Below are 13,157 nucleotides of genomic sequence, written 5' to 3'. Positions count from 1 at the left end.
ACTGGTTTTGCATTTTGCATTGCAAACCTTTCTAGTATCTTCTTGATGTAATCTTCTTGAGATAGCTTTATTGTCTTCTTCGTTCTATCCCTTGATATTTTCATACCAAGTATCCTCTTTGCAGCACCTAAATCTTTCATTGAAAAAGATTTAGACAGCTCCTCTTTTAGGTCTTTGATGTCCTGCATATTAGCACTTGCAATCAACATGTCATCAACATATAACATTAGGATGATGAATTTCCCATCTCCCAAATTCTTCGTGTAGACGCAGTGATCCGAGTTTCATCTTGTGAATCCATGCTCCAACATCCATCGATCAAACTTCAAGTACCATTGTCTTGATGCTTGCTTTAAACCATACAAGCTCTTCTTTAATCTGCAAACCATTTTCTCTTTACCTTTTACTTCATACCCCTCTGGTTGAAGCATGTAGATTTCCTCCTCTAAGTCACCGTGAGGGAATGCCGTATTTACATCCATTTGCTCGAGATATAGATCATGAGCAGCCACAAAGCTTAAGAAAAGCTTAATTGAGTTCATTTTTACAACAGGAGAAAATATTTCATCGAAGTCAATACCTTTCTTTTGAGAAAACATTTTACCACAAGCCTAGACTTGTACCTTTTCTTCCCACGTTCTTTTTCCTTCACCTTGTACACCCATTTGTTTTGAAGTGCACGCTTACCTTTAGGCAACTCAACCAATTCCCATGTTTGGTTGCGATGTAGTGAGTCCATCTCTACTTGCATGCTCTTCGTCCATTCTTCTTTGGATTCATGTTGCATAGCTTCTTCGTATGATTTCGGCTCTCCAGAATCTGAGATCAAGAGATGGTTGAAGGAAGGAACAAACCTTTCTGGAGGTCTACTTGCTCTTGTAGATCTTCGGGGAATAGGTTGAGGCTCCTCATTTGGTTGACGTTGTTGCACATTGTCACCGTTTACAGTCCTTGAGTCTTCACCGTCCTCAAGCTCCATGTACTCATCACCTGTTTCTTTTGTTTGATTTCTTTCCAAGTAATCTTTGTACATATTTTTTTTGTTAAAAATTACATCCCTACTCCTTAAGATTTTACCATCTTCAGGATTCCATAGGCGATACCCAAAGTCACCTTCTCCATAGCCAATGAAGAAACACTTTTTGGACTTTGCATCTAGCTTTAATCTTAGGCTTCTATCTATGTGTATGAAAGCCTCACACCCAAACACTTTGAGAAATGCATAATTCACCGATTTACCTATCCATGCCTCTTCTGGAACTCCCCCATCCAATGCCGTTGAGGGTGACCAATTGATTAAGTACACAAACGTACTTACAGCTTCCGCCCAAAGCTCAAGTGGTAGGCCAGCATGTAGCCGCATGCTTCGTGCTCGCTCCATGATTGTCCTGTTCATCCTTTCCGAAATCCCATTTTGTTGAGGTGTCCTTGGGGTTGTCCTTTGTCTCCAAATGCCATTGCTAGCACAAAAGCTTTCAAAATCTTGGTTGCAATATTCGCCTCCATTGTCGGATCTAAGGCATTTAACCTTGGTACCTATTTTATTCTCCACAAAGGCTTTCCACCTTTGAAATATGGAAAATACATTGGATTTATTCTTCATGACATAAACCCATGTTTTTCTAATCGCATCATCTATGAATGTTACATAGTACAATGAGCCACCAAGTGATGGTGTACGTGCAGGACCCCAAACATCAGAATGAACCAACTCAAGTTTTTTATTTTTTCTTTCATTTCCTGATTTTTGAAATTTCACCCTCTTTTGTTTACCATAAACACTATCTTCACAGAACTCCAAGTCCACTTCTTTCAAACCTGGTAGAAGCTTCTTTGTTTGAAGGATTTGCATTTCTTTGGCACTCATATGCCCAAGCCGGTAGTGCCACACGGCACTGTCAACTTCTGTAGTTGCTGCACAAGCTGAAGGTTGCGTGCTAACAATACACAAGTAAAGTGTACCGACCTTTTCTCCTTTGGCAACCACCAAAGATCCCTTTGAGATCTTCCACCGTTTTTTTCCGAATGCAATGTTGTGACCTTCATCGTCCAATTGTCCTGTAGAGATCAAATTTTTGCGAAGAGAAGGAACATGCCTAACATCTTTAAGCTTCCATTCATTTCGGAAGTTAGCAGTTTTGACAGAAACTGTACCTTTGCCGACAATCTCACAAGCTTCGTCATCTCCCAAGTATACATACCTAAAATTACCTTTGGTGTAGTCTTGGAAATGTTGCTTGTGTGGTGTCGCATGGAATGAAGCCCCGGAATCTACTATCCAGGAATTAGACACATTGTCTAATGAGAGAATTAGAGCATCTTGCTCTACTTTACCTGCCACATTGGCCTCCGATGTTGGCTTGTTGTCTTGAGACTCTGTCTTCTTCTTTTTCTTGGACTAGCAATCCTTCTTGACGTGGCCCTTCTTGCCACAGTTCCAACATTCAAGAACTGACTTTGTGCGTGACTTGCTCTACCTTGAGCGATCACGACCCTTTTGGTTTTTGAACCTCTCCTTAGGCCTTCCTCTTGTTTCTACTGACAGTGCAACACTTGATGATTCTCCTGTGCTTCTCCTTCGTATTTCCTCGCTTAGGAGAACACCCACAACATCATCAAACTTAAGAGTATTTGTGCCAGAAATAGAATTACTTACAGCCATCACAAGCCTGTCCCAACTATCCGGTAGAGATGATAGTATAAGGAGAGCTCGCACTTCGTCATCGAAATTGATTTTCACCGATCGAAGTTGACTTATGTTTGTGTTAAAGTCATTTAGGTGTTCTGCAACTGAACCATTCTCTGCCATCTTTAGATTGAACAGGCGCTTCATAAGAAATACCTTATTGGATGCCGATGGTTTCTCGTAGAAGTCGTCAAGTGACTTCATCAAGTCCTCCGTGGTCTTCATCTCCGAAACATTGAAGGCCACCGTGAGAGAGAGAGAGAGAGAGAGAGAGAGAGAGAGAGAGAGAGAGAGAGAGAGAGAGAGAGAGAGAGAGAGAGTACACACGATATACGTGGTTCACCCAATGTGGGCTACGTCCACAGGAAAGCAGCCACTCAATGGCTTTAGTACTTCAAAACAAGAAGTTGTTTACAAAGGGATTTTACCCTTAATGGAGCTCCCGCCTTGCTTCACTCTCACCACCTCACACTCACCTTGTTGCATCAACTTCACACTATGAAATGTGTGTAGAAATGGACTCCTTTTATAGGCCAAAAGGGCTGCCCTCTCTCATGAGAGGCAGCCATGTGTAACTGCCCTTGTGTAGATAAGTCCAAATCGGACCCTTCAATCTGCCCATGTGTGGCCGCCCTTGAGAAGACAAGTCCGCTTTTGAATTCAGCCACCGGCCACCGGCCATTGACTTCCGACCATCGGCCACTGGCCATTGACTACCGGCCAGCGGCCAACCGACGGTTGTTTTCCAACCACTTTCCGGCCGCTGTCCGGCCATAATATTCCGGCGACGAAAAAAAAAGTCTCGGGGGCTTCCGCCCCCGAGGCCCCTAAAGTTGCTTCTGATTTTTGACCGTGAAAATTTTGGTTTCCAGGTGTGTGATTTTCCTTCACGCACGATGGCTTCTCCTCATAATGGGGGCCTTACAAATGTGCGCTTTTACCACAGAAAATTACAAAGGGGTAAATCAGGCTCCATACTTAACATGTTTTGGGCATCTGAATTTTTCCACTTTGCTGCGTTTGTAGAAATCTGGTATAATTGCTTCTTAGCTGCCTCTTAAAGCACCCGTGAAACATGCTTGTGAAGGTTGTATTTTGGGTAAGATGCAACATTCAAAGTTTCCAAAGGATGGTTTGATTAGGGCTACATGTAGATTGAAGCTTGTGCATAATGATGTTTGTGGGCCTATGCAAACTCCATCCTTGGGGAATTACCTTTACTTCATGACTTTCATTAAGGATTACTCCACGCATGCATAGGTGTATCCGCTTAAAGCGAAGTCCGAAGTGTTTATATGCTTCAAGAAATTTTTGGCTATGACTGAAAATGTCTCTAAATGTACAATGTGCACCCTCCATTCTAATTGAGGGGGGGAGTATGTGTCTCATGAATTTAATGCATTTTTAACTACTCATGGGATAAAACACCAATGTATAGTGCCATATACACCTAATCAAAATGGTATCGCTGAGAGGAAAAACATGTCAATTACAAAAATGGCACGATATACGGTCAAAAGTCAAGCTTTGCCGCATTCATTTTGGCTTGAGGCTATCATGTGTGCCACTCATGTACTGAACAAGATTCCTACGAAAGCTTTGCATTCAATGACTCCATATGAAGCATGGCATGATAGAAAGCCATCTATTGATCACATGCACGTTTTTGGTTGTTTGGCTTATGCTTTGGTGCCACAGAGGCAGCGCAAAAAATTGGATGATAAGGCTATCAAATGGTTTTTGTTGGTTACAATACTGGAAGCAAAGTTAAAGGTTGTACCATTTGCAAACAAAGCGTATCTTGGTTTCAACAGATGTGTTTGTAGAAGATTCTGTTCAACACTTGTTATCAGGTACTAGAGACTGTAATGTAAGCTCACATGACAATTTATGATAGTTTTTTGCCTCTTTTTAGTGGTGAAAATTTGAATGTAAATTAAATGAGACAAATGTACAAACTATGGGGGTTGCAAAAAATGCTACGGATTAGCCTATTACTGATGTAAATGTACATGATGTACTTGGTGTGGAAAGGACTAAGAATGAGCACGCTAGAGGTATGCCAAAATGGCTGGTGCATGCTTTGCGTGATAGTAAATTGGATGCACCAATTCTTGTTGTACTCGTTCAGATTCTCGCCATGCATCTTGTGCATGAGATTTTTATGCTTTGGCTATTTCCAATTTATGTGATGTTGGGGAACCTTTGTCTTTTGATGAAGAATAGAATTCAAAAAATTGGGTGGCTGCCATGCAATCATAATATGATGCACTTATAGAAAATGGCACATGGACTTTATGTGATTTAACTCCTGGAAAAAAGGCCATTGGTATGAAGTGGGTTTACAAGTAGAAGCGTAAGTCGAATGGTGGGATTGATCGCGACTTGTTACAAAAGCTTATGCACAACAAAAAGGTATAGATTATTATAATATGATGCACTTATAGAAAATGGCACATGGACTTTATGTGATTTAACTCCTGGAAAAAAGGCCATTGGTATGAAGTGGGTTTACAAGTAGAAGCGTAAGCCGAATGGTGGGATTGATCGCGACTTGTTACAAAAGCTTATGCACAACAAAAAGGTATAGATTATGAAGAGAAATTTTCTCCCACTTGTCGAGTGACTACTGTGCGTTTTCTATGTGCATTGGCAGCTCATTTTGGATGGGATGTACATCAGTCATATATTGCTATTGCTTTCTTGAATGGTGACATATTTGAGGAAGTTTATGTAACAAACCTCAAGGTTTTGTCATTAAAGGGCAAGAAGATCAAGTTTGCAAATGTAAGAAAGCTTTATATGTGTTGAAGCAATCTCCTCATGCTTGGTATGAGAAAGCTGACACTCATTTGGTCAAACGAGGCTTTTGTAACATTCCAACAAAAAGAACCTTGTATGTAAAACGTGAGGGTGATGTACTTCTCATTGTTGTACTATATGTGGATGATTTGCTAATTACTGGTTCGAATGAGGCACATATTGCTGAATTTAAGGCTGATTCAAATGCTACTTTCAATATGAAAGATTTGGGGATTTTGCAACATTACTTGGGCATACAATGTAAGCAGTGTGATGGTGTTATTGCCTTGTGTCAAACAAGTTACATAGAAACATTGCTATATAAGTTTGGACTTGACAATTGCAAACCTATTGCCACTCCCATGGAAACAAGTTTTAAATTGAGTCTTCATGATGCTGGTGATCCTTTCAGTGTCACTCTTTACCAAACTACTGATGGATGTTTATTTATGTATGCAACACAAAGCCATATATTCAGTTTGCAATCTCACAGGTCAGCAAATTTATGCATAGCCCAAGGTCTAAGCATTGGCAGGTTGTCAAGAGGATTTTTTGCTGCTTGAGTGGCACTTTACATCTTGTCTTGTTTTATCCCAAAGGGGATCATTGCCACCAGATTTATATGCTTTTACAGACTCAGATTATTGGGTTGGTTGTTTTGACATGCGAGTGTCCACAAGTGGTTTTTGTTTCATGCTCGGTAGTTCATGCATATCATGGTTGACCAAGAGGCAACCTACTATGGCCACTTCGTTGTAAGGCTAAGTACATGGAAATCTTCATAGCTATGATTGAGTGTGTATGGCTTAAATGCCTTTTGGATGATCTGGGTGTTGGATAGGACATTGCCAACATCATCTACACTGATAGTCAAAGTGCATTGTCAGTTGCGAGGAACCTAGTTTTTCATGCTTGCAAAAAGCACATTGAGGTGCATTATCATTATGTTAGGAAGAGACTCTCAATAGGAGAGATCATCTTGGCTTATGTGCCAACATGCAGTTGATGCTGCAACACCTGGCAGTGTGGCGCAACAACATCGCCTCCCCTCCCCCCCCCCCCCACCCCCACACGTTCTCCTCTGACGGATCTCACAAGTGCCCTGCATGACCCCTTGGCCTCTGCCCTCCCCTTCACACATCTCACATCTGCCCTTTTGCTTGTGGTGTTGCACCCTTGTGATGCCTCTTCCACACGCATGTGAACACACACACACACACACACACACACACACACACACACACACACACACACACACACACACACACACTCACACATGCACTTAGTATATCCCTACAATTATTTTTGCTAAGACGGTTCTATCATGAGAGGAAAAAAGAGGTAGAATGACGTCCATCAATTCAACCCCGCGCCTTGAACTCTCCCTTGCCCGGAGTACCGTGCATGCATGTCGTACTCGGGTTCCAATTTGTCTCTGAACATACAAGCACGCCTACACTATCTCTTGTACCATCCCATAGAGACACCATCGTCTTACACCCTAGTCTTGTTTCATAGCAAGAGAAGCACAGAGACAGAAAAACACACACACGCACAGAGAGAGAGAGAGAGAGAGAGAGAGAGAGAGAGAGAGAGAGAGAGAGAGATCCTATCTTTTTCCACACACACTCAATTAAAACGTAATAAGATCAAGTAGCATGAAAAAGACCTTTGTGAAAAATTGTGTTATGATCTTCACCATAAGTGGTAGGAATATACTTTTAATTCAAGAACCTTCTTTTAAATAAGAATAGTTAATAATTTACAAATGTATTTTTGCTTATAGAAATAAAATCTTAAACTAAGTAGAATTTTTGAAGGTCTATAATCAAATGTATACAGTTAAAAGCTATACTAACCTTAATTTTCATTTTTAAAGGTCTATAATCAAATGTACAAAGCAAAAAGCTATACTAACCTTATAGAAAATTAAAACAATAGATGAAGGTTCTAAAAACAATAGAAAGCGCGCTATATTTTCTTTTTTTTGTGAACTCTCGAGACATGACTTGATAACTTATTGTGTTTGTTTATATATTCTATTAATTTACTATGTCATAAATGTTTAAACTATATTTAAAACTTATGGCTAAATTTTACTAAGTTAATTAATAGATCAAATTATATAAATAAATAGGTTGAATGTCAATTTTTAAATCTATGTCTGATTCTTCAAAAGGTAAAATGCCTCAAGGCCCTCCTTATCCAATTGCTATTGATATATCCTTGGAATGAAGTGGCTTAAAGGCCCCTCTATGTATTGTGTGTGTGTGTGTGTGTGTGTGTGTGTGTAGAGAGAGAGAGAGAGAGAGAGAGAGAGAGAGAGAGAGGGAGGGGGGGGGAAGGGAAGAGATATTTAAGCATGGTAGGATCTATCCTAGGAGGCCTAATGACATGTATATTGTTACATGTGTGTGAAAAGTGGGTGTGTGTACACACACACACACACACACACACACACACACACACACACACACACGTGTGTGTATGTACATTATTTTGAAACAAAACACATTGAAAAACTAAAACAAAAAATTATTTTAATGCATTTAAAAAAATTTTGATTTAATAAGCCTAAAAGATAATGAAACAATTTAATGAAGTGAATCTTTGTGAAGTCTTTAAATGAAATGACTCTTTACAAATCATGGATCAAATTTCTACCCATACTTTTTTAACTTTTGTTTTCTCTACATCTTTTTTAGCATCTCAAACAAATGAAGGCAATCTTTGGAAATAGCATTTGAAAAGATATGATGTTTTCACTTTAAAGACTTTTTAGGGATTTCTTGAGAGACACATGTCAAACAACTAAAATTGAACGACCTTCACCCATATGGATAGTAGTAGTACCAGTAATAGGATTTGAAGGGCTATCCCAAATGTCTAATGACATGCATATGCTTATGCCCTTTTATATTGAAGGACAAAATTCACAATAGCCCTTCTAATGAACAAAAAGAATTTTTTGCACCCATTTACATCAAAACACCAAAAAAATAATTCATTATTAAACAAGTTATTAGGTCTCCCCAATCTCATAAAAATAATTTCAAAACATATTAAGTGCATAAGTGAAGGGAGTCTAGGAAATGAAAATATTGATGAAGATGGAAACTCAAAAAAACATGTGAAGGTGGAAAGTCAAAAGACATTTTGTGTCCATATAAGCAAGTATTTCTCTTCTCCTTTATTTTTTCTGTAACTTTTTCTTCTCTTTGAAGTGTCCTTTCTCTCTCTCTCTCTCTCTCTCTCTCTCTCTCTCTCTCTCTCTCTCTCAATGTTGTATCTGTCCTGCCTAGCTAATATTATTGCAAATCTACTTGCTTCATCATTGTTCACTACTAAGTGCTATAGAATAGTGCATCATTTTTGTTGTTGTTAAGGGAATCTTTGAATTAGGAATACCTTATAATTTTTTTGAAGCCATTAGGAATACATAAGTTAATATGTCACTTATCTCATACATTAATATCTCACTTATCTCACACTCTTCCATGCATTTAAACCATCCTTTTAATAAAGCTTTGATAAAATTCATTGTTTAAACAATGTATACTCAAACCATGCTCCACGGATCACAACTTGGTAATTTTTAAAGATTACAAAATAATAGAGCAAACAAAATCAATGACAATATAATAATTATGAGTTCATTTTCCTCATGAAAGTACCAAATTGGAGAATAAAAACTACTTTGAAAAGAAGATTAAAAGGCATTCAATACCAGTACAATGCAAAAGAACCTTAGATACAAAATTATATCGTCCGGCTTGAGCATCAAAGCAAATAAAACTCCATAGAGCAATCAATTTGTTTCCAAGCTTGCTAGCCATCGCTTCCTCATATATTTCCACTATCAAAGCATTCTTCCCACAATACATCTTGAGGACATGAAGCTTTTGGAGTATTGAGTCCAACAAACATTGCTAAGCCCAATGATTCAAGCGATAACCTATTATGAAACTTGTTTTTTATCTTATTCATTTTAGAGAAGCCTCTTTCACAGGCAACTGATAAAAGTGGAAGTAGAAGTAGAGAAAAGATACCTCCCATCCATCATGGTTACAACAATCTTGCCATCTGAATGCATACTCTTACCTTTGAAGCAGTTATGAATGCGTGATAAAAGATCTGCGTTCTCCTTTGCATTCTTCTTCATTGATGAAAGAGTTGGCTCCCTTTCCAAAATGTTTGCACAATATATCTAGCCACCTTAAGGTAAAGAAATCTAGTTTTTGTAAGTCTTGATCATAATCCTTTGGGCTAAAGTACTTTGCTACCTCAAAGAGATCAAAATCAACCTTAAAATGATTTGACAATGAATCCACCAAGCCTTTGATGTAGATAATTGCCATGTAAGCAAAATTATTCAACACCCCCTAAAACGTTTCATGTGGATCAAGAACATCCTTGTCACACGTAGGGCCAAGATGTAGTGAATGAGAATGTGTATTTCCTGAGGAATCAATGTAATCAATGGTGTGATATTGATTTCTCACCTTTGACAAAAAAAGTTGAGTATACCTGGCTTCACATCCAAATACATTTCGTAGAAAAGCCATTTGCAAAGACTCTATAGCAGCCTTCAAATGGTTATCTATAGCAAAACTATCAATGTGATCCTCTTGAAGTTTACAACTCAAGACATTGAACTCTCCAAGGACATCTGCAACAAAGTGCAAAAGAAATTGTAGTTTTTAGTTTGTGAGAGATGCATATAAGTCGGCTTCTTCTGCCTTCAAGACTGTCAATAAAGCTGGCATTAAATGCACTACCCTTTCATAACTTGCCCTCTTGAGAGCCACAAAAATTGTGAATTTTTAACAACTTCAGCTTTCTGCTACGACCAAGATTGAAGTCCTTTACAACTTCTGCAAATGATAGATGTTGCTTTGTGGATTTGGAAACCCATTCATACAACTTTTTGGTCACTTTGTCCACAAATTTGAATTCCTTGTATAGTTTGAATGCATTACGTGTAGCTAAGGACTCCCTTTGTGCAACACAATGAAAACCCAAAAGATGCAGCACATCCTTCTTTAATCTCAAAACCACACCATTATTAGCACCTATCATAACACTAGCACCATCAGTTGCAATGCCTATCATTTTATGCAATGCGAGCTTCATTTTAACCAGAAATTCCATCAAGTTGGTATACAAGCTTTGAGATTCAACATTTTTGACATGTAACAAATCCACAAACGATGTGCATATAGATCCATTGTCATTCTCCCGCATGTAAGTCACATAAATAACCATGTATTGTTGAGTGGTCACATTTGTACTCTCATCAATTTGCAAAGAATAAAAGGGACTAGCAACAGTTTCCCTTTTTAGTCTCTCCCAATATACCTGTTTGATGGCATTCGCAAACTCCTTCCCAACACTTGTGCTCATATAAGCTGAATATTCCCTTGCAATTGGCATATTCGGTGTCTGCATGAAACGCTAGAAATTTGCAAAGATTTGAAAACTCATCAAAAGGCAAATTTCTATAAACCCATACCACAAAGTTTGCATGACTGAGATGATTATTTCTCTCTCCTCATCTGTTTGAACTGCAATGTGTTTCTCTATGGGAACATTTTCTTTTTTTAGTGCCACATTGTCTTCGCATATGAGTGCGGACTTGATGCCGCATGCTCATCTAATGCAAACCTTTGTAAGGTTGAAGAACCTTCTCCACTAAATTGAGACTTTGTATGTGCAAAGAATAAAGATACGTCACCTACATTTCACCCTCTCTTTTCTATCATTATCAATAATTGGAAAATCCCAAGAATGAGGTATCTTCCAACTTTCTATACATCATCGTGTATATTTCTTTTTGCTAGAACTACCTTCAAATCCATTGCTATCTAGAGCTGTAGTAGCCACTCTCCAGCCTGTTTGTCAAGAGAAAGTTGAGGATTATACAAGCCAAGGACTTGTTGAATGGTCCTCTGCTTTTTAGTTTGCTTAGGTCGTCCAATAGGAGCCATCTACAAATAAATTCCAAAAACTATCTTTATGACTATAAAAGATAAATTTAAAATATACAAACTAAATCTTCAGAATAAAAACACTTGCGATACATTGATTGAAACAAAAGAAATACATCTTTGATGGCCAACATCTAGTCCAAAACAAAGTTACACCTTTGACGGCTAAATCTTTCACAAAGGCAAAAGAGTTTAACTCAATAAAAGACTGACATCATTTCTACCAGTAACCGCAGACATTTATTCCCATCCAAGTGCATGTGGGTTAGGTCTGCATACAATGCTTCAAATTATTTTCTATTCTTTTCTTTTAGAAGATACCCAAATTTTACAATCTCTTGAATATGGTAAGCTTCACTTGCTGAACGAGTTGCTAGCCAGTTGATATTTTATTCCATACAAAAATCTGTAGGAAACTTGACCATTTGATCAATAAGCCATGCTAATGCATAGACATCAACCTCTCTGGTATACACATGGTCGTTATGTGTGTCCTTCGATAGCTCTGGAGCAATCCAAGGTTTAGGCTTATGGGCTTTGCTTTGACAATAATTGAGTGACTACTGCCTCTCTGATTCACACCTCATGTCTAATCCCCAATCAATGATGCCAACTCAAAGATCTAAATTCTTCACAATTTGACTAAAGCTACCTTTCTCAAAAGGTAGAAGGCTATGCATCATTTTCCCAATGCTTCCTCCATTGAAGCAAAGAAAAATGGCTATCAAAGGCTTATTGCATGTATGTGCAATACTGCGCACAATCCCCATGTGTCAAAGATCAAAGCTGACCTCATCCTTGAAGGACTTCAATTTTTGTCCAGGCATTCCTCGATACTGCTTTGTTGCATACATATTTTCACTTGGAAGATACAAAATACCATTAATTCTTACTTGGAAACATGTACCAAAGGAGCCGACACCCAAGCTCTATAAATAGGTGATAGTATCATGTGGTATGCCAAGTGTCAAAGTACACTCCGAGTTTCTCGCCGACCTCTGCAAAGAGTTCACAGCTAGATGTCCATGGCATTCTATCTCTGACTCCGTTTTCTCTTGGGCATGGTTGACTTGCTCCCTTCGTAGCTTTTGAAATAACACATATTCTGTATATATCTCTTTGGCACACTTACTCTTCTCTCTTTCTGCATGCCAACCAAATCCCAAGCTTTGAGCTTTATCAACAGCTGAACACCTTCAGAAAGAGCTTCATATAAAGCATGGGCGTACTTTTTCATGTTACCAATGATACTATAAGCAGAATGGTGAGCTTTGTCTTTACTTATAACTTACTCTTCTCTCTTTCTGCATGCCAAGCCAAATCCCAAGCCTTGAGCTTTATCAATAGCTGAACACCTTCAGGAAGAGATTCATATAAAGCATGGGCGTACTTTTTCATGTTACCAATGATACTATAAGCAGAATGGTGAGCTTTGTCTTTACTTATAACAAAGGTTTCCTTGGAGACCGTAGTTACAATTGCTTTTTCAAGCATTTTGTTTATGAGCATCTCATTTTGTACGATACTTTGCACCTGCTTCTCCGGTACGTCACTAATAATCTTGCAGAGAGTTGACCTTAGAGATTGAAGAAATGCCTTCTTCTTACCTAGTGACTATATAGATATCCTATTAAAAAAAAGAAGCATTCAAGTCAACCTACATATATATATAGATCTTTTTG

General features: G+C 38.5%; 1 protein-coding gene across 1 annotated transcript; it reads right to left on the bottom strand.

Annotated features, from left to right (window-relative positions):
• Positions 1–10,270: 10,270 nt before the first annotated feature.
• Positions 10,271–10,921, bottom strand: LOC147432172 (uncharacterized). The gene has a single exon (XM_086491779.1). It carries the CDS (start codon positions 10,919–10,921, stop codon positions 10,271–10,273), a length of 651 nt encoding a protein of 216 aa, XP_086347905.1.
• Between the last annotated feature and the right edge of the window lie 2,236 nt (positions 10,922–13,157).

The sequence above is a fragment of the Adiantum capillus-veneris genome, chromosome 20 (genome assembly GCF_014529385.1).
Source record: "Adiantum capillus-veneris isolate H3 chromosome 20, ASM1452938v2, whole genome shotgun sequence".
Taxonomy (NCBI): domain Eukaryota; kingdom Viridiplantae; phylum Streptophyta; class Polypodiopsida; order Polypodiales; family Pteridaceae; genus Adiantum; species Adiantum capillus-veneris.
Note: the sequence above shows the minus strand (reverse complement) of the source record. Positions and strands in the feature narration are given on the sequence as shown.

Excerpts from the sequence above, each read along its gene's own strand:
- LOC147432172 (XM_086491779.1), bottom strand. The coding sequence starts at position 10,921 with ATGCCAATTGCAAGGGAATATTCAGCTTATATGAGCACAAGTGTTGGG.